We start from the raw sequence: 27,202 nt of genomic DNA, 5'->3' as shown, positions 1-27,202 counted from the left end.
GTGAAAACAATTCAGTTTCTGTATTCCATCTGCCTCACCCTCCTGACTTGGGAACTAATACAGCTTTTTTCCCCATACAGCAATTGGAAAGACCATGGAAAGCTTGAATTTGAAGGTGCTCAGAGTTTCCTCATACACTGTACTACGAAGTCAACGGAAAGACCGCACTGGAACACAGGTTGGTTTAGTTAAGGATGCTGACCTACAGAAATACTCGGGGCATCGGCCCTCAAAGTCTATCTGCCAGGAGGTACTGCAGCACAGCAGGCAGTGAGGCCACTTACTTCATCACAGGATGCCATAGATATACTTGGTAGCCTTTCCTTACACATTTTCTTTCTTTAAATTAATTTCAAATATCCTGCCATGAAATTTATTCCTAAAAACCCCCTACCGAGTCATAGCTGTAGAAGTAAGTATTTGACTTGAAATGCCAAATCTAGGAAATCACATTCAAAGCTGACACACAAAACCACGTGGTAAAAATTAAGCATCAGAGTAATTCTGGTGGTGCAAAGCTATAGAGCACAAGTTCTATTGCCCCGATATGAAAGACATTCAAGCTGCTTGGCGAGCAGAAGTTCACGGTGTAACTGCATGTCCATAGGAGCATGCAATTACAATCACTAGGGTTCTCAACAGAGAGTCTGCTGTATGAGACATACCCCAAACTGCTTCCTAATGCCGAGGTCAGCAGTCACAGAACAACGTTAATGCGCATAAACCTTAAAACAGGAGGCTGCTCTGACAGTCCTTCCTGGAAACAGTCCCTGGCCCGTATTAATTCCCAAACTACCAGGTCCCTCCAACAGCCATGCTGGGCCCAGTCTAACAGCAGAGTCAGCAGAGTTCTCATGTCCAAACACTTTTCCTGTCTCTACCAAGTTTCCCAAAGGTGCAGAAAGCTGGCATGTTGGCAAAGAAAAGCCCTGATGGTCAATACTAACTTTCTCTCTTTTTAAAACACAACAAAGCAAAAATTCAATTGAAAAAAAAAACCAAACCAACGAGCCTAGATCAAAAAGACAAGCAGTTTGATATTCAACCACCTGAACTTTCAAATGACATTATAAAAATACACCTAATTGATATCTGTGTTTTAGTATCTGACTCAGCAAGCGCACATCATTTGGAGAGCACCACATAACAGCACCCATGGACAGTAAGAGTCACCCATCTGCAGTCTATCGCTTCCAAATTTTGTGTTGAGCGTTGTATCCTCCTTTGGCCTGACAGCCAGCTAAGCACAAAGACAGCTGTTAGAAAAATCTCTTAAAATAGTATGACGACACTCCACAATTTTCTAAGAAATTAGCACGTGACGCAATGCCTGTGCAGCAGACTTACAACTGGATCTCTCTTCAGTCTTCACTTGTGCAGGAATAAATGTAAATTTTACGCTGCTGCCAGTAAACAAACTAGTGAAACCAAAACATATTGCAACGATACTGCATCATTACCCTCTTCTGCAAATCTTTTTACAAAGGTCTCCAGAAGATGTGTGCCATTAGCATAAGAGATCCACAGGCCGGCGACTCCCCGCGATATTCAGGGAGATGTAATGGTGCACAGGGCTAGAGAGCCTCTTGGTCCCCAAACCTACCCAGGCTGCACTGAACCCCCGGCTACGTACCATCGCCTCACAGGCCACGGTCGGGAAGCTGCTGCTCCTGTTCAATTTGTTCTTACTGATCTAACATGTGTACACAAAAACGGGTTTTAATTTCAAAGGGTTTTCTGCATAGCATTGGATTGAATAAATGATACCTAAGAAATCGGAAGGGCAATGATCAGGAACAGGCATTAAGTGTATTGAAGAACTCCTCTGGAATGAATTTGTTGCGATAGCAAAGCAAATCAGGGAAGGGGAAAAGACACACTGACTGGCACTGTCTGAGCACCAGGCAAAAGGGAATTAAGAAGTCATTCACAAACAGGAAACCCCCTGCTGACATTCAGCAGTGAAGTTGTTCTCAGAGTGCACCCACTGTGAAAAATAAAAAGCTTCCCGAAAAGCAAGGATCAGGCAAGGGAAGGGAGAATAACAATGCCAAGGAGGCTGAGCAAAGGCCGAGCGAGCTGGGGGCAGCCTAGCCCATCTCTATGAGTGACTCTGCAGCTGGTGGTTGGGAGCTTCTGCCCTAAGGTGGTACAGAAGGCGCTGGGTTGCAAGTATTTATTTTTTAAAGCCCTGGAGGAATTCAGCTTTGGGAACTGAGGAAGAGAGCTCCCAAAAACCAGGGTAAGTCAACATGGGAAATGAAGGAGAAAAAGTTGCGTAAATGTGGCACAAAAAACCAAAGTAGAACACGTGCATTTAAGAGAGAAGCCTCATGCCAGGTAACGGCAGTATGACAAGGGCTCACAGGAGGCCACAGGTCCTTGGCCAGTCTAACCTTTTCTGTGTTTCAGCCTTTTATGAGCAATCTGCTGAGAACAACTCCATACGCTAAAGCACTAAAGAAAATCATGGTAAGACACCGACTGCCATTAGGAGGGTCGAACTACTTCCAGTCGTTTAAAAAGCACCTGAAAATTTAAATTGAAACCCATAGTTAAAATAAGGCATGGCCAACAGGGCTAAAATACTGTGGGGATTTTGTGTAAGTAGAAAGTTTGTAGTACACTGGATTACAGGCTCTTAAAATATCTGTTTTGTTGTTAGAAATTTACAACAAGCAAACTCAGAAGACACTGAGATCAAATACATGGCTAAACTCAACTGAAGATGACAAGCTACAATCTCCATTATTCCACTCAGAAACAGGGATTGTGGACGTCCACTGCTTTTGGATATCTAGAAACTGAGTAGTCAAGGTGAACCCTATGCACTGTTACAATACGAAGACAGATGCTGTCAGTGCAAAATCAGAGTTGACAAATTCTTTGCAGTATCTCCCTCTCCCTTATAGAAATCGCCTCAGTCTTCTGAAAACTCAGTATCAACCTAAGGTCAGGTACCAGTTGTTAAAATAAACTAAGCCACAGTCTTCTGAGAAAAGATGCTCTTCATACCTGCAAGTACTCTTATGGCTGACACCCAGTTAAAACCCTACAGGATGAACTGCCACATTACAACATAATTAGAGAATTCTTACAACTTACCACTTCAAACCCCTCCTTATTTTGAATATCTGCCTTTTAGGGAGCCTGCTGCTGCCTACACACCCCTAAACAATTTCATTTCATTGCTCACTATTAAATAGTGCTACTTACCTTTCCACGCAACTGTCCTCACCTGCATTTATTTCTTGTCCTTCTGAAAGTCTACAAGTTCTACAAGTTGAAATACAATTAACACTTCTACTCGCTTTGTTGTGCCTAGATAACAATCATCTGAAATTACAGCAGGGGAGTCACATGGCTTATGCAGCACAACCTCCCTGCATACTACAGAAAACACTGTCTGCCTTAGTCCTGAATGTCTAAGTTTGGACAGCTATATCATGACCTTGTTTTTAAATTGAAATGCTCAGGCCTTAAATGGACATGAATTTAACGGGGGAGGCGGAGGGGAGTGTTACTCTTCTACTCTGATTTTATACTCCAATTTTGTAAATAACTGGATTTAAACAAAACACATTACTTCAAATAACTCCAAGCATAAAAACCCTCTCTTCATATCAAAACTCAGATATGAATGTTTTCCTGTTCATTCCTTGTACAAATCATTATTAGTTTAAGAACAGCAAAGAAGAAGAAAATGTCAAGATTTTTCAGCAATTCAGGACAGTGTAATACTGGAACTGTGTGACAGGCTGGAGAGGGTTTATCTTAATTGTCCTATTTTCATTTCCCCAGAGAAAATTTGAGACTGAGACACAAAGGCTAATAATAATCCCATGTACATTCATCCCTAAGCATAGGAAGCTCTCGTGCTGAAGCTACCACTATCATGACTTCGCTGCTGGACTTCATCACGCCGTATTCTGTGCCATTAGTCATGTACTACACTACATCTCACTAAAATATTTACCTAAGGAATGAGTGGCATAGCCATTCCTTTTTCTGGGTGAAGTCACAGCAAATGCTATAAGCTAATATTTTCACATGAACAGACACATACAGGAGGTGGTGGCAAGAAACAAAAAAGACAAAACCCGATTACACCAAAAATGGGAGGAGTTTTTACAGAAACAGAGCTAATGGAAGGCAGATGAAAAAGGGTTATAGCGGAATTATAAATAGGTTTTTTTAGAAGGGGTGGACGCAGAGGTAGGAGAAATGAAAAGACAAGAAAAATAAAGGACACAGCAGTAATTGGTGTCTCTCTCAGCTAGAGAAATGACCTGTCAGGTAGGTCTGAGAGCCAGAAAGCCAGATACAACGCATGCATTCAGCCCTGGAATGAGAGCTCTGCAGAGAGAGCCTCTTGATCTTCAGACAGTTTCAGGGGTGTAATTCCAGCAGCTAACCCTTCCATCTCCCTCAAGCAAGATGATGTACAGAAAGCATGAAAGAAGAAAGAACAATATGTAACTTTACAACCCTAACAAAGCCTAGGAATTCAAAAGATTAAAATAAATGGTCCAATCACTGCGATGTGGCCTGGGAAACTGCAGAGAGGAAAGCATGTCAGAAATGCTTGTGAGTTCTGTTTGAAAACCAAAAGAATGCGTAAGTTCTTATCTGCATTGTCGTTCCTACGGTCTCCTTAGTAAGTGTACAGAAACTTCACATAGGATTCTTTTCTTTTCCTCCCCTGTTGTCTAGGCATAAACCTGAATTACTCCCTGTTGAACAAACCTGCCAAGATCACAGAATCAGAGAATGGTTTGGGTTGGAAGGGACCTTAAAGATCACCCAGTTCCAACCCCCCTGCCATGAGCAGGGACACCTTCCACTAGACCAGGTTGCCCAAAGCCTCATCCAGCCTGGCATTGAGCATCTCTAAAGACACCATTCTTTAGCTTCAAAAGGACATAAAGAAATGTGGCTTACACACTGACTTAGCCATTTCTTCCTTACTATTTCCCTTTCCTTTCTTCCCCTCCCAAGACAATCTCTCCCTGGATTTGTGAAGAAGCAAAATTAGATGATTATAATGCAACTGCTAATATTGGATGTTATAGTTCAATTTTGTCCTGTAGCAAATTAGGAAAAACGACTTCTCCCTAATTTGCTCTTTGGCGCTGACAGATTCAGAAGAATATGTGCACTCAGATGCCAGGGCTGATTACATATGCAAAGAAGTGCAATACCAGAAGTATACAGATCAAAATTTCAGCAGGTCACAATACCAGATTAACAAAGCAGGCGGACTAGATCAGAACCTACTCGCTATTAATTAGTATTATGTACCATTCAGTCTCGCAAGTCTGGGCACTATTTCCACTCTATCCTCATCTGTCGCTTTTCACAATACCTGTATGTATATGGCTCATTCATAACTTTATCTGGGCTCCTACGGATCTGTCTGTGGCATTTTGTGAGGCCCAAGCTGGTGAACAGATGGAGTGAGCAAAAGCAGCAGCAGATGCTTTTTCAGACAGTGTTCCTGCTAAGGTTGCAAGAAAGTACAGGCTATGGCAGGTGCTCTGCCACCTCAGCACGCACAGTGTCCCACAAAGACGCACAACCACCTCTTTTGGGCACCCATGACGAGACTGAAATTGGGTCTAAACTTACTTCATTCCCCAAAGTGGATCAGTACTGCCTTGCACCGTGATTCTGACTACTGCTAACAAGCCAGCCTGCCATGACAGCAGCAAAGGGAAAGCCAGCATTCTCATTTAATTCTTCCTTCATCCAGACATACTGTATACAACCAAGTACATAACACAGTCCTAAACAAATCACACGGTTGTGCTGTACAATAAACAACTTCTATTCTGTTTCTTCAACCCTTTTCTGTACTCTGACCTTGCACACCACCAAGCTAGTGCTATAAATAATATATTCCCAACATTCCAGTTCTGCCAGATGCTGCTTTTCTCAAATGTAAAAGGCAATAGTGATGATACACTAATTTTATGAACCATGTAGAAGCTTGGAATTTTCAGTGTTAGGTATCTCCACACACACACAGAGGACAGCGATACCTATGCATCTAATTTTGTTAACCAGGCACTTGTAAGCCAGATGTAGGCTGTCCAACAGTTTATTTCAGTAGCAATTGCTTCTAACTTTTTAAAAGATTCAAGGTATTTTGAAGAACTAGATCCTTATTTCTCTGAAGAAAATAAAATAAACATCTTCATGCTATTATAGACTTAAATTCTCTATTTAAAACATGACTATGTTTTAGGCTGCTATTCCATGATTTTGTGTGCAAGTTACATAGACAGTGTAACTCTTCTGTCTCTTCTATTCTAGTAATTAAAATACATGTTTATTATGTAGATGTGCCCAAGTCAGGACCAAGACAAAATCTCGGTTTCTGTAGCCTTTTGAATGTGGCCTAGTGATCAGAAAATGGGTGAGAATCAGAACTCAGGCACTGCCTCACCACATGGCCTTGCCAAACCATTCCGTCTCCCTGAGACTTACCACGTGCGAGATCACTCATGCTGGGAGCAGTCTCTGCATTTTGACTCCGGAGATGGTCAGTGTCCCTGTGTGACTCCTGGGATGGAGGTACTGAAGATGCTGAGGAGGAGGAGGATGAAGAGGAAGAGGCTTGTTTGGATTTGGAGTGCAGATCGTTCAGTCTCAGGAGATTTTCAGGTGATACAGTGTCTGGATTCACTGGGGTAGGATGCAGTGTGGCTGGTGTCACTGGGAAGAAGCTCTCTCTGTTGTCCTTTGTATGCTTTGGGGTTGTGGGTGTTTCTCCTGTGGACTACATAAAACAAAAAAGGGCAGGCAGACACAGTGAGAAAATACGTGTCAGTGATTCTGCATATGCTACCTGCTTCAGAGACAACTGCAAGCAGCACAACTTCTTGTAGACAGAAAATTCTCTAAAGCAAATACAAAAATCAATCACTATATGAAGAAATCTTTCTCTCTTACAGATTATTTTCCTGTTCTTTGCAGTCTGTTTATCAAACTAACACCTGAACATTTATTCATATTCACATTTACAATGCCTTAACAAATCCCTCACAACATAATGCACTTCCCTGAACTCCACTACAAAGCATGAATTACAAACTCTCGTGAACAGACACAATTCTTTAATTTAAAAATACGTTGAGAAACCCTTGGCCCGAACAAACAGATCTGCAGTGCTTTAATAGAATTTGCAAATTATTAGAAGAAATTATTCTTAGTGAATGACGTGAGAAGAAATGGAGCAAGAAGAGAAATGTACTTGCTTACAAAATAAGTGATCAGACTAATCCCCAAATCATAAATTTGCAGTAACTGCAGAACTGCACTGGTGTCCAACTTGGAACAATGCTTTGGAAGATCAGTTGCCTATGCAGAACTAACAGTAGCACTCAGAGCTACGCTCTTCTCCAAAGTCAGAGCTAAGAATTTAATGCAGTGTCATTAATTATACAGACAGAAGGTAGAAGGGTGACATAAATTCACCAAAGAAAGGAACAAAAGACCCATAAAGGTAGTATCTTCTCTATAATTTTAATCAGCAATCACAAAGTATTCTTGCCTGTGAGGACACAGAATGCATTTATTTCATGCTCTTTGTAGTCTTCATTTAATGGAGACTTACTGGACCGTAAAAGATACGGCTGAATGGAATCCTCAACTGTTTAATTGTCCATCTCATACCTCTACCTCTGATATCTCTACCATGAAGAAAAATTCATTTTAACCATGGTGATAAAAAGTATGAGCGTCTGAAACAGAAATAAAGAGTTCTGCTGTCAAACGTAAAATCAAATCGGGCCCTAACGCCCTAGATAATCAAAGACTTATTACAGTGCCAGAAAAGTCAGCAGAATTTCAGAGAAAAGAGTAGGTTTCAGATGAAGGAATTCCATATATAAAATTCAAAAGGTGGAAAGTACACAAGTACATTTAAAAAAACCCAACTGGTGGAATTTTAAAGTTTCTTGATTAATCAGTCTCTAAAAAGCATACAATTAAAACCTGCCAGATTCCATGTGCACACATGATCCAAAATAGAGCAGCTATGTTCACAGCTACCATAAAGGATCAAAAAGGTCTATTCTGTTTCTGAAAGCAGCGAGAGTCTGATGTTTAAAGCATCGGTTCCAAAACTAAAGGTCTTGATGCACAAATGGGATCACACAAACTTGAGGGAAATTAAACTTCAGACAAAAGCCTTATGCCAGCAGTGAGATCACTAGAGGAAACATTTTCAGCTGTGATTTAGAGGGAAAATCCTTCACACCCATGCACTTCATTATCTTACATAATACATTGTGTAGAACCTGAAATTTCTGTGCTTGTATTGTATCCAAACTTTTTTCAGCAGAAATACATGAAGGTACTATTAGCTGGGCACGTATTTGTTAAAAATACCTGCCCTGTAAAAATGCACAGCCACTTTCATAGATGGAAAGAGGACACTTGGAAAGCAACTCAGCAATATTTGGATGGTACTCAGGAGAAAAGTGACTAGTGAGAGAAGGAGCACAACGCCACGGACTAATGCACCTCTGGAGGTTCCAGTTCAACTTCTGCTCAAAGCAGAGCTGCCTTCAAAGACAGACCAGCTCACCAAGAGGCCACGTCCAGCACAGCTCCGAACATCGCCCAGCACGGAGATTCCACAACCTCACTACTTTGTAACACGGCATTTGAGAAATAACCCCCGAAAAGGTCATGACGGGAAGCCATGGGTTTGCCAGAAGCACTTTACGTTCATCAATTTCTGCTGCTGTACCAGCCACGACACGGACTAATTTCCACAAAACACAGTAGGAAACTGAGAAGCAGTGACACTCCTTCTGCAGTGTTTCATGTGGTTTCTCATTAGGAGATTTTTCTTTAGTTTTTACTTTGTTGTGGCACAAAGTCAGAACTACAGAAATCTCCTTCCCCCGCTCCCATCCACCTCGTCGTGCTGAGCTGCCTGCGAAACACGGCAGCTTTATTACAAAGTGGCTTTAGTCACCAAGAGGAAATTGGTGAGGATGCTACTCATAGAACAAGTGCATATAGCTGAAATAAGATGAAAACTCATTTATCTGCCTTCTTCATATCTTTCATTGTAACTGCAGGCTCATCTACTCAAGATCAGACTTCCTTGGGGACTTTTAAAAACAAAATGAAGCACTGAGAGTGTGCAGTGCTACGTTTGTCTTGACTACTATGCTATCAAAGTGGGTATTTAAGGCTTATTAATATCCAAATGACATGTCACAGACAGTGAGAAAAACAGCCAGTTGCCTCCATAAATATCCACTGTTTTATTTGCTCTTCTTTAAAATCCTTATCAGCATACTCCTCAAAGGGACCATTCAGCTTCACGAAGGCTATGGACTAACCCTTCCCATGTTAAAAGCTGACGTAAAAGAATAAAGAAAAAGCAGAAAAGACAGCCTTCCACCATGAAAAGCAGCATCAAAAGTGCAGAATTTTTTCACAGATGCTAGTAGAAAAAAAACAGCTCCCTGTAGTTTCCCAGCGAGGCACTTAAGTAACAGCAGGAGCAAAAGAAGATTGAGCATTTAGATAAAATATGAGAAAATTTAACTTCACAGACTATCTGTGAAGTCGTACGCCAGACAACCTGACCAAGAGTTTATTTTTATAGAATCATAGAATCATAGAATGATTTTTAAATGATTTTAATGATTTTTAAACTTATTTATTGTTGTTTTCAAAACACATTGTGAAAAAACAAAGAAATCCTGCAGGAACCTTACTGGTATTGGTTGTGGAACTGCTCACTGCTCTGGGACTGTGGGAAAAAGTAACCCTCAACCATTCCACAGAAAGGGAAAGCAACGGTTTTCCCAACAGGAGTTTCCTAATGGAAGATGCTGGCACTGCAACTGTTACGTAATGTTTTCCTGTTGGTTTTTAAAGTTACTCCCATGTCTGAGTTCAGCACCCAAGTGCTCCCCACCCACCGACAAGAGGAGGTGCACCCTTTTAGGACACCAGCACATCACCACAAAGCTTGGAAACTCACACACGCTGCCCGAACGATGTGCCGGCCACATTCCACAGTGCTGCCCCTCTGACTTCTGTTCAATACTGTGCTTTAATTAAACCATGCCCATTCATATTTTTTTTTCTATCCAACTCTCTGCAGCAATATTTGAAAGAAATTTCCTTTCAAAGTCTTCTTGAAGGTACATTAGAGCTAGCAGCAATATCCATGATCCAGATTCTGAAGAACCTTGTATTTCCTAAGATTACAGTTTTATACACAGGAAATAATGAAGGTTTACATACATACGACCAAACTGCACTCTAGCCTAAGGAAATCCTCTGTTTACACAGATGCTTGCCGAGCCTCAAGGTCCTGCTCCACGCAGGCAGCCATACTGCAGCAACGCTGCCATACACAAACACATCGCTACTGGGCCAAGCGGGAGAAGGTAGTAGGACAAAAACCACTGACAGACTAAGTAAAAAGACAGAAAGTGACTTTTCTTTCCTTCATGTTCACTTAATGATTGCTTTCTGCAGGAGACAGGAGGAGGAGAGCTGTTAATTATATCAAGAATACACCTCCAGGATAGAGTGAGAGGGGGATGCCATGGCAACTGGCAAATGCAACAGTGAACAAAATGGTCACCCTTTGGTAGGAGTGAGACCATGAAAGAGCTCGTCCTTTTGTCCCCCTACCTCCACCTCCTCCTCCTCCCCCCTCTTTTCTTGTTATCTTTGCTGCATTAATAAAGCATATAGACAACTCAGGAAAAACAACTTTCTCTGTAAGCAGCCTCTGACGTCTTGATGTGCAGGAAGAAAAGATGAAAATTAGCAGCATGTGGGAGGGAAAAAAGGGGAGGAAAACACATGAGGTAGAACTAGAGATGATTATTTTCTAATTATTTAATATTTTACTTATCTCCTCCCATCCCCAGCAAAGTGCCTTTACAGAAGGCTTTCAGCTGTTTCCCGAAGAGCTTGGTGGTTTGTTCTTTTGTGGGGGGTTTTTTGACTGAGAGTTTGAGAAGAAAACGCTCTAGACATTCAAGGCAGTTTGAACAGGTCTCTCTCCAGTTTCCTCCTTGAAGAAGCCAGCCTAAAAGACCGTGTCACTGCAGTGCTGACAGCATTCCACAGCAGAAGGGGAAACATCCGCTGAAGTGCCCTCTAGCTCACTCAGCGAAGACGGTTTTTCCAAACAAAATGTCCCATTCACTGTAAGGTCCAACACTGAGACTGTAACATCACCAGACTGATGCTCCGGAGTCAGCCTGAGCACTGTGGGGGTTGTGTGCGGATCCAGCCGCAGACCCCGCACGGCCAGCCCATCACCGACGGTCCCCTAAGGTTCCTCAGTACGAGGCTGCGGACGAAGACTACTCATCACCAGCACCGGGAAGAGTTAAACACCGGTGAAAGCAGGAAAGGCAACCTCAGCTGCCTGCTTTGGAACTAGAGCAGGGCAGTAACAGCAGCACCAGAACAGTGCCTTTCCTCAACAAATACTGCCTTTACCTTAAGGAACAGCGCAACTCTAAAATCAGGGACCACGCTGGCAGCCCGCCAGGAGCCCGAGGCAGGGAGATTGGCATAACCTGATTGTGCCTTTGTGTTTCTAATAAAATTTACTTGTTTTGATTCTAGTGGCAGCTTCCTCATGAAACATCATGCTTAATTAGATCTGACATTGACAGCTGCTGATGAGTTTTGACTGCAGGTTTAGAAAGGAGAGCACTCGGAGTCTGGAAGCAGCCAGTGGGAGGTGGTGGTCACGGATGCGGGACTTGGGAAGAGGCGAGTGAAGCTATGGGTGAAAAGGGAGGATTTGAGCTGCCAGAATGATGCAGGGAGAGCTCGAGGTTTGGCAGCTGGAGCAGGAAAGGGGGTTTGAGAATTTCTTTTCTCTCCCTCACTCCTCAGGGATGGAGTTGGTCCCAGAGCAAGAATTTTTTTTGGCTAAGGCAGCAGCGAGTCTTAAATAACTAGCAATGTTGAAACAGGCCCTTCTCATGACATTTAGATGATACACTATACTGTGAGGAGCCAATTGAAATTTCAGTTCCTACAACGCTACCCGTTACTAGGGCTTTCTACATGCAGCCCCATATTCTCAAGGGTCACAACACAGGACTAGAGACTTAGTGGCATTTTGGAACTTTGCCTCTGAACAGTTTTGTATTTTTAGAGATGTTAAATCCAGCCCTGCGTGCAATGTTGATGTCTGCAATGTTTTAAGCTATTTGCTTTACATAAATTCAGTTAGTTCTCAGGACTGGCGACACACAGCATGTCCTAGCACACAACCACGAAGTTTTACCTGTCCTCTTTAGGCTACCTGTCATGACAGTTTCAATGAGGGTGAAAGCTGCTATTTTGGTATTGAGGCGTTCAATATTAAGTCCATGCTAATAAAAATACAAGTCAAGAAAAAAAGACACATATTCTTAGACTGAAATATCTCCACATGCATTAACAGAATATTCTGTGCACTATGAAGCTTTATGCCAGCTTGTGCTGCAATAATTTTCCTAAGCCGACACATCCTTAACAGTTATCACAGACATCATCGCTTCATATAAAATGAAGAATTTAATGTGACCAATTTTAGGCAGTCAATGGAAAGGCTTATCAGAAATTCTCTAGTTATCCAGAAGCCTCATGACTCCTTTATGTCAGCACATCTCCTCCTTGGTCCTTAGGACCACCCCTTTAAGCATAATGCTATGTGAAGGTCAAACCAGCCTGCCTCTTCATCTTTCATCCTCCCTCTACAAGGCCTCCTTGATATTCAATTTCCAGGGACCATTAATTTCGTAGGAAAATCATAGTTGGCAAGACTAAAAATATATCTTTTAACTCAGAGCAATAGCTGACTGCTTTCAGGATCTCTGCACATCTTTTTGATAACATTATCAGACTGAGAAAATCAAAGAACAAGCATCATCCAACATGCCGCTTGACCACAGAGTGAATGAATCTGTAGTGTAACTTTAGTAACTTCACTACTAACAACACATTGACCACTACTGGGTAGCAATTTCAGCCCATTTGATATGTGTATATCAAAAACTTTGCTCACAATTGAGAAATAACAAGATGAGGAGGAATGACTTGCAGCAAAACCTGTTCTCCTGCCCCATGTGCTGCACGGCCACACAAACGCCTGTGCTAGCACAGAGGGACATATACCATGGCAGAGGAAGGAGCAGTCACCAAGAATCAGGTTTACTTCTTTTAGCAGCAGTTCTCACTTTATAGTGCTGATTTAACTCTGCTGTGTTCCCATGCTATGATTCACCATCCTGTCTCCTAGAGGTATTACTTTAAACATCAACAGAATCAGCATACTCCAACATCATCACAACCCTTAAGTTCAACCACAACGACTTACTTTCTTCCTTCAGTTACAAAAAGCCCATCAGACGAGATGGGCTACCACACTCCACCTTTTCCAGTTGCAGAACTACTCATCCCATGACTTTAAATACTAGCATGAGCAACTAAACATCTTTGGAGTCATAACCCCACTGCTGAGGGGTCATTAGCAGAGGTCATACACGCTTCTCTGGAAGCTGCCACAGTGTGAACTACCTTTAAGTCGTCTTTGAAACCTTAGTCTCTATTTTTAAAAACAGTGCAACAGGCAATATTGGAAAATGGAATATTTGAGAAGATACTTTGTTAAATCCTCAGCATGCATTAGTTCAGTCGTAAGATAAATTAAGCAGCTTCAACAAGAGCAGTTACATGCAGGGGCAGCAAAATGAAATCCTCTGAAAGACTGATGATCATGCTGTTGTAACAGATACAACGGTATCTATTTTCAAAGTGCTCACTGGGCAATGTTCTGTAACACTGACAACTGATCACACAATACTGCTCTTGTCCTCTTAACGCTGAGGATACAAGAAGAAAGATAAACAAACAGCATTAATGTCAGTGTTTAAGGATGTTGCAACACCACTTCAGATTCCAAACCAAAGCGTGCTGAAATTGATGAATAAATCACTTTTTTGAATTATTATTATTTTGGAATACTGAAAAAAATCTGCCAGCAACTTAAACTGAACACATTTTTATTTCAATTACTGGAATCTTGTCTGTTTATGCTACTCTGTTCCCACACACCAGAAAGGATTTTCCTTTTTATTAAAAACAAAGACTGCACACATTTTAGTCTTCCCCACCCCATATTTCACTTTCACAGGAGACAGCTATACGCTCAGATTTTACATCACCATTATGGTTTAACAGTAAATACTTATTACAGTAACGCTGACCTTAGCCTAATACAAACAAAGCACAAATTATTCATAACGTTAAAATCCCCTCCTCCGCCCTGGATATGGTGATACACATGGATTAATTTATATTGTATCTACTAGCAGCTTTTTCAAACTCATAAGGCTCTGGTAGCCTCTCTGAATGACTGTTTCAGGTCTTCAGCTCCTTCTGCATTAGAAATTAAAACCTCAAAGCCCCCATTAGCAGGATTTGGTAAAGAAGAATTGTGTTTGCTATGGGGAAAAATATCAATTACTCCTGAAAGCAAGACTTGGATCCAATTAAGTCTGAGAAGATGTTTTATTGTTCAGCTGATGCTCAACTGATGCTGTTTAACTGGTAAGGTTCCTCACCACACTAGAGCTCTAATGCCACGGCATTTTTCACAGGTCTGAGCACAGACGGGTATGCCTTTCTGTTAAAGGTATCACAGTCTAAGCACAAACTGGCTGTTAAACACCCTGTAAAGACGTTAAGAAACACCCGAACTACAAACAGTAGCCACCTGTATGAAGGACCCCTCTCTGAAACCCCATCTTCTCCCCCTGGCACGAGCAGGATATGTTGGCACCCTATGAACGCATTACAGAACATCTGCATTAATTTCTTTGTTGGTATGTCCTATTTCAGCAGAGAATACTTCAATGTCAACAGTTCTCCAGGAGCACAGGAACTCATCGTGGCAAGGTTTTTGTACCACCATCTTCTTCTGCCTTCTTCAAAGCTGGCAGCCAACCTTCCTAAGCCACTTTCCCATGTATTGAGCTGACTTTGTAGAAGATGGTAGAGCCTCACTGGCTCAGCACACATTAACACTGCATCAGTCATGAGGCCTAGAGAGGATTTCTGAAAACAAGCGAGAGGGTCACAGTGTTGCCAAGCTATTAGGAAGATGAGATCTCATCACAAAAGTATAACCACCCACTTTGTCAAATTCCATTTATTGATTGCTGTATTGTTTCCTGCTTATGTCTGAAGAGGCCCATAAAAAGATTTCAACAGAGCTGTTAAATGTTTAGGTTAAAAGCTCTGGCTTGCCTAGGAGAAAGTTGAAAAGCCGTAATTCAAATAACTCCTAATTTTAGTAGCAATTGAAAACTTTCATACAGACACCATATACTGCTTGGAACTGTGACATACAACAGCCAGCAGAGAAAGACATACATCAAAGTGGGGTTTGTGGTCACTATTTTTTTTTTTCTGACAGCCAATTTCTTGGGACAAGTGACTGAAGAACCACAGGCCCTGTAAACCTCCTCAAACTATCCAACAAAGCCCTTCTCTGGGCAGCTCTATACATGACATCATTTGTTTACAGAAGGCAAATACCCGACAATTTTAAATAAAACAGGAATCAGCCTGTTGAAAACAGACAGATGTTTGACAGAGTGGCTATTCCTGTGTCTCCACACTAATTCACAGCGTTACACTAGCAGTAGGCCAGCTTCACACGGCCTACAAGATCCTGCTAGAAAGAGATGAAAATGAGACTGCAGTATGTGATGATCTCATTAGCTGGGACTGCTTCCTAAAGAGAATGCTTACAAGCTTCAGAGTGGATCACGTTAAGAGGTATGTTTTATTTCACGCGATTTAACAGGCAATCTCATCACTTCCAGTGCAGTTAAATCCCAGCTCACATATTGCATCTACTACCAAGATCAGGTTGTGTGCAGGTTTTCCACCATTCCAATGTTTTGGCACATGCCTGAGGAACTGCTGACTTTGGAAAGAGCTGGCACAGCAATCGCATACCCAGAATCTTCAAGAAAGCCCAGCAAGAAACTTGGCTGACAGATGCAAGTTTGTTGAGTAGTTTTTAAAAAGGTGAATACATCCAAAACCCAAACAGTAACACTGCTTTTTAAAGAAGCTTATTAGCAAATTCTTTTGATTTTGAAGTCATAAATCAGTGTGATGATGCCTATTTTCCCCCCCAAAGATAAACTAAGGAAGTTTTAACATGCTGAGCCAAGATTTCTTTATTAAAAAAATTAAAATCTTAAATACCACACTATAAGCAAAGAAACACTTCTACTAGAATGCCTCTCCTGACATTTCTGTTCATTTCTGTAGTTCACTGGAAAAATGTTACTGACTTCCTGTGGAACACAAATCGGAGAAAGTTAATTCCATGGAAATCTAGTAAAGAAAAACTCCCTTTACTCTTACAGCCTCTCCTGTTAGGAGATGCACTGTACAAACGCACATCTTCACTAAACACACTGCTAGATCATTTTTATCTCGGTATTAAGAACTAGAAACCCTTATGGATAATCAAGATTCAGACTTCATACACAGCACAGGCTGGCATGCCTCCTGACAACTAAAACCAACACCACATCAGGAAGAAACTTCGTGTGAAGGTAATCTTGTCTGGAACAAGAGTCTGCCCTAAGGGCCTGAACCTCCTCTACCCTACTGGACAAGGCAACAACCCCCAGCAGAACAATAATCATCAAAATGCAACGAAGAGAACAAGTACCCAGAGATTTGAGAGCGCAGTGCCTGAAAACACAAGGTTCAAGCTCCATTGGAAGGCACGTAACTTAAAGGGAAACAAAAATTATCTGGAACCTTTCACAAAAGAGACAGAAATACCTGCTTTTCTGAAGCTGCAGAGTAGACACACTCAACCTTGCTACAGGAACTGACATACAGCCTCAATTTTCTTCAGCTCCACTAGGCAGAAAAACTTAAAAGGAAGACCTTTTAGCTCTATATAATACAGAAGATTCACCTTGTAAGTTCTTCTACCTGTTACCCACCATCCCTAACAGCGCTGTGCTTTAGTTCTGAGAAGCATTTGTCATGTACGTTAACACGCTAAGGGGAAGACCAGGCAATGTGCATTATATGAGGTTAGGCTGAAAAGATCTGAAGAACAGAGGCAGTGTTCTGGTGAGAGGTACTGGATTTATTCCAGAAACTGGAAGAATTATCTGAAGGCTTAAGAAAGGTATTTATTTTGAAAAACAAGTGAGGTAAGTATTTAAAAACTGTTTCACGTTAAGACAATATTTCACTTGCTAACATCAGAGATATACCTCCTCAAAAGTTTATGGTTTTGCAAAGCAGAGATGGCTGTATTTTAGAGAAGAAAAGTCTCATACAAATTTGGAGGACAAAGCGAAACTCAAAGGCTTTTACTGTCCTTCCATTTTAATGAAAATTAGTGCCTAGGCAAAGGGAAAGAATCAAGTGATGGAGAAGCAGGCAATTCTCCCCCTCCCTGCAACCATAATACTTCTTTTCTGGTAACTAGCAGGTTGGAATGCAGTGTGTGGATACCTCTAGACTCGTCATAGCATGTTGTTCTCTCTGTACACTTCTACTGGTTAAGGCACATTACAGGAAGATGAAGTTAGAGAAGATGACGGGATGATAAAATAATAGAAGTTTGAGAGAGAAGAGACAAACTGCAGAAAACCAGAATAAATTTCTGCAGTTCATGAAACAAGTTTGTTCAAGACATTTCTGAAAGAGCTCTGCTTCAAATCAGTAATGAACCTGATTCAACAAATTCATATAGTTATCTACTGTTCTCATGCTGAAAACCTTAGAGATTCTTCCTGTTTTACACACTTAAGCACGATACAGCCCACCTGTGAAAGACTCAAAGACAACAGAAGGTTGCTAAGTTGCAAAAATTCAACAGATGTTTTTCCAAATATTTTTAGACAAATCATATATTTTAATTACGTTTTGAGCTCTAGCAATCAATAACACAGACTACGTTTTCAGAGAGCAAAACATGCACAAAGCCCTGAGCAGTATTAAACCACAGACTATTAACTAGGAACACAGGTTTTTCTTCAAAACTTACTCTATCTTCTATAAAAATCAGCTGAGTATCTGCTTCATTGGGTGCTGGCTGCAAAAATTACAGAAAGTACAAAACTAGAAAATACTCTGGGGCTTTCCACTGGTGGTTTGCTGGCAAAATGAATTATCACTGAACATACCATTTATCCAGTTTTCTTCCTGGCTTTCATTTCACATTAAGGACTGACCATCCCTTTAAAGCTCTCTAATTGTTTGCTGGATAAACCCAGAAACCACAAGCTAACACCAAATGGAGTAATATAATGGAGTTAAAATCAGTTTTTCCACCACGCATGTTGAGAGACAAGATATTTGTTAGAGTGCAGTGTTAGGAAGGGACGTGCTGGTGAGGTTGTTGGCCCTTAGGAATCAGACAGAAGTAATCAGAATCCATGAAATGCTAAGTAATGAAGTGGACATTAAGAAAGTTGTAGTTTTCCATGAATATTTCAATTTGTAGATCGTTTGGGGCTTCCTCAAAAGCTTTTGGGCATGAAAACTGTCCTTCAAGCCTGACATAAACAGCAGCAATTACCTTAACAAAAGGGATGAGCTCCCTACACTAGCAGGGCCACACTTAGATGACAACTCAAGGAAAGTAGACATTTCTAATTACTGCAAACACTCAGTGAGATGCTTGACTGAACAGACTAAGTAATAAAAGCATGTTACAAACAGCCAAGGACTTCACAGAGCTTACCTGTTTCTGTGCCGATGCTCCCATATGCACCTGGCAAAACTTGACTGCCTGTTCAAGTGCTGCTTCTTCATCCACCTGAACACAGAATCACAAGCAATGAAGCAATTACAGAATCACAAGCAATTACTTACATCACCTATAAATCTACTTAAATTCAGGTGAAACGGGGATGTAGAGCATGGGAGTAAGGGGGAGAAGCAGCACTTCTACGGCAAAACAGTGACGTTATTCGGGAGTATATAGTCAAAGACATAAAATGTCTCGATTCAAACTAACATTTAGCATGAATAAACACCACATAATTGGTATTATGGCTTTTAATTGATTTTCAGAAACTTAGTTCCAAAACATGGAGGGTCCTACTTCCCCCACCCCCACCAGAAGTGGTCTTGTCAAGAAAGTGGTTCTTTGGGAGATATTAATCTCCCCAACTTCTGAACAGATGTAGGGAAAATTTCTACTGCTGGCTTTATCAATCATTATTGTTCTATAACCATGTCTGAGGTTACACAGAGAAATTACAGTTAATGATATAACACTTTACCTGTTTAATCAGCATATATGTTTCGGACATGATCTTCTCAATTTTGCCCAGGTCATAGGCCATGACCTTCTGACCTTGCTGCCATACCCGATAAGCATCGAGTAGAAGTGTTTTCCCAGACTCCACGTCCTCAAGTAATTTCCTCTTCCTGCTTGATCTCTGGACAGGTTCTTCTGCAGGTATTGCTTGAACTACTCCTTTAGCTGCCTGCTGCTGATGTTTTGAGCTGATACTTAGCTCTTCCAAAGAAAGTTCTGGAGTCCGGCTCTCTGGAGCTCTCTCCTTTGAGTTCCTGCCAGGCTGAAGTCGCTCTGGCTCGCTGCGTTTACATGAAGAATCAATTTTTTCAGGGTCATTGGAATATCCATCAAGATCCATAGGCTCAACTGAACCAGGCCTAGGGAGCTCCTTAATTTCCTTGTCATTCTTGTCCTCTTGTTCCAATATGTCCATAGCATTGGGAATTTGTCCCTGGGTCACTTCCTTTACTCCATTTTCAGTACTATGTACTACTCCATCTGATAAAACTGGCTTTTTGGGAAGGACATCCTTCCCCTCTTCAGCGCTAGTTTTATTAGAGACGTCCGTGGTCATCCTTCCTGAAGCAAGGTTAGAAGACTTGGAATTCTGATCTTCTGAAACCTTAATAAAAGACGTCATTACAATTAAAGCATTATGAACAGTGAAACCACCACAGAGAAATCAACAGCAAATCAAATCCAGCACAGGCTGGACCAAAGCGGCAATGGGGTTTTTTTCCACACTACTTCAAGTCCCTATTATGGGATCCAACCAAATGAAATCCAAGGTTTTAATGCACAAAATTTTGTTCTAATGTACTGAAACTAAACCCGAATCTCTTTCTTTTGGCAGCTGCAGATCAACCTCAAATTTAAGAATCTTCCCTTTGGTTACTCTTACCTAACTTCTCATTATTACATCAAGAAGTATGCTGAACTCCGCTACAGTATTTTAATTTTTGTAACTTGACTTTGGTGATGGTCCAAAGGCAGAAAACCTCGGTATAATCACCTCTTCTTTCAAGAATTGCTAATGATACAATTCTTACACCTGGATTTATGAAAAAAACTATTTCATGTACAGAGTTCTTCAGGATGTTTTAATTTAATTTGTCAAGCCTATACTCTGTTAACTTGGAAAACCCTTAGGAACAAGTTTTTCCTTGAACACATTTACCAAATAAACTTCCAATTTCCAGATATCTTAACCTGGAAACTGATTAGTCTCTAAATGACTTTTTAAAATTAAATCTAAATTACAAATAGACGTAGTAGCAGGTGCGGTGCTGTCAAAGACTAGCAGTTAAAAATGGCTAGGCATGTAATACTGAGTTTTCTGGGTTTGTTTTGCAAGAGGAATCTTAGTTAAAAGGAAATTTCCAAATCGACCCCACCTGAATATGTAGCTCTTCTTATGCTCCATGTAACCACCATCATTTGAAATTTAAGGGGAAGTCAACCCAAACTTACTGCAATCCATTCTCAACAACTGTATTACTTACAGGATTTCAAAAGTGAAAAACAAGAACGCTGGAAGAAAGCCTTCTGTGTGGCTGCACATAAACCAAAGGTGTAAGAAATAAGCGATAATGATATAGCCCTTCAGCCTCGGAAGATCCAAGGAACGAGTACACTGAACCTAACGAAATCCAATCACTAAATGAAGGACCGTGAAGCGCACTGCTGCCTTACCTGCGTCAGATCGTTCAGAGTGTCCTCCAGCACTTTCACTGTAAGCACAAAGGCTTGTTGGGCCAGAACTTGACGATCTGCATCACGCAAGTACTTCCTGTGTCACACGAAGGTAACAGAAGTTAAGGTAACTGCCAAAAGCTTACACGACTTCAAAGGCATGAACCAGAACTTAAAACAAAACAAAACACCCACAATACAACAATTTTAAATCAAGTTAGAAGAAAGCAAACAAAACATGTTATAGTTCAATATGCAACTGTGTATGTTTTATTTCCCTCCACCTCTCCCCTCCCCACAATCAAAGATGATATGCAAGAAGCAAAAGACAGCGCTCTCTACAAACAGAGGAAGGGGAGAAATGGAAAAAAAACCAAACCCAAAAACCAAACCAAAAAAAACCCCACCACAAACAAAAAAAACCCCAAACCCAGAGCAAAACAAGCAAACAGAATTATATTTTTCTTATATCGAGACTTCGGTGCCCCTCAAATACCAGCTTTTAATTCAATCCTTTTCTTGAAAAAAGAGTATTAGTCACACAAAGCTATCTTGAACTGTCAGGTGATTTCCATGTTCTGGATAAACCGTGCACGCGAGATTAAGGGCATCAGCAAATCCTGTCTTGTTGGTCATTTCAGCTGCCTTTGAACCCACATTTTCTAGCACTAAAACGCTGGTGTGCTAATACCTTTTCTCCTATTCAGTATTATTAAAAAAATAATATTGTATGTGTAAAACATTCACACTATAGCTTCATTTAATTTACTCCAGCACTGTTAACTTCAGTGTCTTCTGACACAATGCTTTAGTCCACTTTCAATGAAAACATTTCCAGCCATCAATCCCACCTGAGTTTAACAGAAAACGGAATTTCTCTTTCAGAACCAGCTGGTTTTAATGAGAGGGCTAAAAATCAATTGTAAATAATTGTAAAGAGTACTATTTCAATCAAAACGCCAACATTTTTAATAAACATATTTTCTCTCTATGGTATTACATTAAATCGATAATTTTATGGTTTGCTATTCAGACAAAAGATACTGAACTAATGAGGAGTCAGGTTTTTGTGTAAAACCTAAAGTTCAGCTACAACACCCTATTTTTACAAGTGTTGTTACAGGCATAAAGCAGACACACCCAGAATATTTGCATTTATAAGTTCCTGTAACGACTGGAGTTCACCGTGGCTGGCACTGGCTGATACAACATGTCCAATTTCTTGTTTGTTAAATTCAGTCTGGACTTATAAATAACATAATATTTTTAGTACAACTGTGGGCTTGCTTAGGACAGAATTTAAACCTTCTATGGTCCAGTACTTCTAATATGCTAAAAGTCAAAGTATTTTTGGCTTCAAGTTTGCTGAACATGTGGTGACATATTCCCAGACATGATCTATGCAAATTCACATGCACTCACAAACGCATGAAGAATCCTTCAACGTTTCCAACTTATTGCCATCAATCATTCCGTTCAGTTTCTCAAGCATCTGCCAGAGACTAATTCCAATGTTTCCCACTCGACAAGCTACTAGAACTTTACCTCAACTGCTTCAATGTTTTCCTTAGATGTTTATTTTGGTCTCCCCACTGATACAAATCTGTATATAGCTCACGTTAAATGGCCTCTTTTTTCTTAAATAAGGTTAATGCAATTAAAATTAGATGACCCCTGAATAGGATAAGCTTTTTAAATAGCATCAGCTGCCAACAGGCACATAAGCATTGTTCAGTCAAGGATTACAGGAAGGCAGGATGCCTGGGCTGTGACCTCCCTCGCTGGACACAGCCCTCCTGCAAGAGCCAGCAGAGCAGTGCAGAAGTCACAATGCTCTGTTCCACCGGTGCATCCCTCCGCACGACAGAAAACCTCTGCAAGTCTGTTAGGGCAGCTGTACGGCTATTCCAAATTTCAAGAGAAATGCAGAGAAAACCTAGACTCCATTATGGAATTGTAATCCTGAGAAAAATTAACCATCATTCCACTATATTCCCAAGGAAATCTGTTTAAAGACTTTTTTTTCCTAAACTAAGAACATCTTTAAATAAAAGCAGTACACAGTGAACAAAACACACCCAAAGCTTTAGAAAGTAATGGATTAACTAAAGGTAACGTACTTTCCCTGATCAGGGGTCCTCTGCAGCATAGATGAGACTTTGAGCAAGGTGGTGTAATCCTTCAGCTGTGACAGCACATTCAGTCGGTTCATATGAGATGCAAAACTGCCCGGGCGGTCGATCTCATCCACGGGGATGCGCCAGATTCCCTGCAGAGAAAGGAAAAGAGGAGAACTCTGAAGAGGGATCCAACTGAAAAGGACAGAAGCCTTAACGTGTGGGACGGGTTCTGCAGCACACTGAATTACACTGAGGGTCAGGGGGACAACGGACACACAAATGCTCCGGTTCTTCCGACAGGGAGATCTGGATTTACAGTCAACAGATTCCTGCCAGTAGGAAAAGAGGGACGCTTGCAGAAGCCACAGCACACCTTGTAAATACACTACTGAACTACTCCCTGAAAAAAGCAAGCGAAGTCTAAATTATACTGTGCCTTTTTCTCAAATGTCTGTGAACACACCTTCCTAAGCCATAGCTCAACCCAAGAAGTAACTTAGAATGAGTTTTCCCGGCCTGAAAGCTGCCACGGCAAGTTTCTATCTTCAAATGACCAGTTACTAAATGTCTTCATGACTTGGTTACTGCCTTGGCATCGTCAGCGTTCACCACGGCGCTAACCAGCCTGAGAGGAAGAATCAGACTCCTCAGCAGTATCCGTTTCCCAGCGGCAGATTCAAATACTGGTGCACACATCCTCAGCCTTCAAATTACATTTCTGGGACAAAGGAATCATTGGGGAGCAAGGCTGGAGCCTGAGAGAAAATGTAATTTAGTTATGGTTAGTCGGCTCAGATTCTGCAACGCCTAGTAAGTCTAAGGAGATTTTTATCAGGTGTTTAACGCAGATGCTGTCAGCACACTAGTCAACCATATCTGACAAAACGCAATGCAAATATACTACCATGCTAGCGCGTGAGCCTGTAACCATTGCGGCCGCTCACAAAAGCTGCCGTTACAGCAGTGCAAAGCCTTCCCTCGTGCTTCCCTCAGTTCTGAGGCTTTGCCTGCAGCAGCTCTTCAAGATGAAAATCCTCTGGTCATGTACACCATTTTGTGACACTGCAGGAAAAGAACAGTCTCACTGGTAGGAGTACCTGACTGAAAACTAATCCCGCTTTCCAAACCTGTGCAAGGAGCAGGTTATACAAATATTTACTCTTTTGTCCTTGTTTAAAGGTCTTGCTTTGGTATTTTTGGCTCTACTTTCAGTGTGAGCAAAATTCTTCAGCACTTCATGTAAGGCGGAAGCAAAGCAAATTATTACTGCAATCCTAAATGACATCTGACCACAAAAGGAGACACGTAACCGGGCTGTCCACGGCTGAGCCTCCCCCTGCACGTCTTCAAAGAACCCACAGCTGTACTCGTAGGATATATAGGAACTTCAGAAAAAACAGTGCACTAATATGGGTGGTTTTAAATAGGAAACAATTACTTCAACCAGATATAATGCACAGACTCTTCTGCCAAATGTTCTTGCTTTTGCTCACGTTCTCTACTCCTACTCGATCACAGAGAAAGCCATTTTCTCCCTTTGCTCCCTGAACCTTTCTTTCAAACTTTTTTGTGTCTCTTTCCTTTTCCAAACAGTACCAAAAACCAGGACTGACCCCTGAGGCACAACCGCTGCTTCCTCCTATCCCCAACTACCAACATCCGCCCTCAGGTACCTGCGGTTTGGCGGCAAAGATCCTATCTGTCCACGCCACTCAGATCTCGTAGGTAACAGTTTCGTAAAAGAGCCCGTACTTCATTTAAACAGAGCAGCCTTTTCTTCCCCAGCACTACACAATGGCTTTCCTTTCAGGCCACAGATGAAACACACATTCTGGAGCTGATATTTTTTGCATCCCTGAATGTATGTAAGCTGGGTTCCTGCCAAATCCTGAAACAACCGAATGCCTCATAATGGCACCACATTGCAACAGCCTACTTCGCCAACGTAAGGCTACAAAACAATTTATGGTCAACTTCGGTACGTGCTGCAGGAATGGAAGACAGCCAACGTGTAGGTTCCTGGTCTTTTTCAGCATTATCTCATCCTTCATCTGAATCAGGCAGGCTCCCCCACTTGGAGGGAGCTTTTGGATACCGAATCTGGAATCAGTTGAAAATACTTCTGCAGCTCCTTCTCACATGTCCCGTGTATACGTGCTACCTCGGAAACTACAGTGCTGCAGTAAAGCCACGTCCAGTGCCAGAAAATTCTAATGGCAGCCCCAAGCCCTCAGCGACAAACGCCTTGGGGCAGAAGCAAAGTTGGGTGTTTTGGGGAATGCTGCTCTTCTGTCTTTCCACAACACGGCACACTGGGACAGCTGAAATGAGAAATTAAAGCTGAAATTAAACACCACTAGAGGTGTTTACTTTATCACTGCGATTACAAAAGAAGGGCTGATTTAAAAGGCAAGTCACTAACTCTTCATGTGCTGACTTGCGGTTTTACAAAGGCAAACCAGCAGGACGTAGGATTACGGCCCTCTGGTACACACCTGCCTGTTGCACACGCAGCCTCGAGCCAAAAGCAGAAACCAACCTGCCCTCAGGAGTCAGAACATCTTCACATTCCACCCACTGCGATTTTACTAAGAAATATGCAAAACACTGATGTTAAAGGGAGTGAAATACATTTATCAGAATGTATTTCATGAGTGACGGTGAATTCTTTTAAAAATAGTGTGATTTGAGTCCAAGACTAAAGAAACAAACAGTCTCACTCAAAACTCTCCCAACTTTAACTAAGCCCATCAGGCACAAATTTTTCCTTCCTAAGTATCAATAACCTTCAGGAAGAATATTTCTGAATTCAGATCATATACTGCAACTTTAAAAAAAACAAACCACAGCTTTACATTCAGCTTTTAAAACAAAACCTAAAAGAGATACAAATGCAAAGCTTGTAATGAAATAGCTGGGGAGGAGACTGGAAAACATTCAGGTTCACTGAAATGAAAGTTCTCCTATCATCATGTGAGAATTCAGACCTGTTAGCAAAGTACCTCCCTTGAAAGCGCACACACTGAGGAGCGCAGATCCTTGTGACAAACGCCTGCCGTTCTCTGAAAGGTTTTCTCACAATCCCCACCACTCAGGCCACCAAAGGATTCCGCGTCCGACGGAGCGCTCCTGTTCGCTGGCCACCGTTCCCGCAGCTGAAAGGTTCTCCTCCCTCCTGCAACAGCCAGCAAAGCTGTTTACACGAAACCAGAGGAAGAAGCGAGACGCTTCCAGCGAGTCCAAAATGCCTCCAAAGACATAAAACACGAAGCTGCTCTCCATGCCTTCCCGGCTAAACAAACACTCTGTAAGAGCCGGGGGCGGAGGAAGCAAGGCTGAGAGAAAAAAACACATCTGGGAGTACATGAAAGTTGTGCGGATAAATTAATACTGAGTTTTACATGAAACTGAGTAACGAAGGCCATGTACCATGCTCCTGGTGACACTCTTTATATGTTTTTCAGCCTAACACTTGCCGCACAACCTGCCCCCGCAGGGGAACGGCAGGCCGGCGGGCGAGCTGAGGAGGACCACGCCGCACGGGATGCGCGAGGACGAGATGCACGGTGCCTTCGAGTGCAGTCACTGAAAATAGAAAGGAAGGAAGTGCTTATTATTCCTCCACGCTGCTTACTCCAGAACTTACGGGAGGGGATTCCCTGGGGTTTAGGAATGCCTCTCTGAGGAGGAAAGGCTGACAGTTCTCACCGAAACCCAGCTTCTCTGGGGATGGCCGCTGCCACGCTGCCGAGCACCGCAAAGCCATTTTCTAGCAGAGATCAGACCCGACTCGCAACGCTCCATGGTTTCCCCTCACAAAATGGAGAAGCGCCAGTCATACTTCAGAGATCCGAGTCACGTTTAAGAAGCAAACACGTAAAAACCCTACTGCTACAAATAGAGACCTCCCATTACTTATGACTCAATTCCCTCCATGGCTTTTTTTTCCCTTTTCTTTTTTCCAAGAGGTCCCAGAAGTGCAAGCTGCACCACAACAAACTCAATCCCACTGCTGCCTTCAAGCGACCGGCGCAAA

At 41.8% G+C, this 27,202-nt stretch overlaps 1 protein-coding gene across 1 annotated transcript in view; it reads right to left on the bottom strand.

Moving 5' to 3' along the window:
• Positions 1-26,932, bottom strand: part of LOC104507075 (calcineurin-binding protein cabin-1-like) — a 35,831-nt gene extending 8,899 nt beyond the window's left edge. The window contains exons 1-7 of the mRNA XM_010148242.1: positions 26,875-26,932; positions 26,368-26,501; positions 23,167-23,315; positions 21,047-21,143; positions 19,335-19,976; positions 18,791-18,865; positions 6,490-6,781 (exon numbers count right to left, since the gene is read on the bottom strand). Of these exons, the coding sequence (XP_010146544.1) occupies positions 6,490-6,781; positions 18,791-18,865; positions 19,335-19,976; positions 21,047-21,143; positions 23,167-23,315; positions 26,368-26,501; positions 26,875-26,932 (1,447 nt within the window). The remainder of the gene's footprint in view (positions 1-6,489; positions 6,782-18,790; positions 18,866-19,334; positions 19,977-21,046; positions 21,144-23,166; positions 23,316-26,367; positions 26,502-26,874) is intronic.
• Between the last annotated feature and the right edge of the window lie 270 nt (positions 26,933-27,202).

The sequence above is a fragment of the Eurypyga helias genome, unplaced genomic scaffold (assembly GCF_000690775.1).
Source record: "Eurypyga helias isolate BGI_N326 unplaced genomic scaffold, ASM69077v1 scaffold29053, whole genome shotgun sequence".
NCBI lineage: Eukaryota > Metazoa > Chordata > Aves > Eurypygiformes > Eurypygidae > Eurypyga > Eurypyga helias.
The sequence above is the reverse complement of the archived record's forward strand: the minus strand, read 5'-3'. Positions and strand labels throughout refer to the sequence as shown.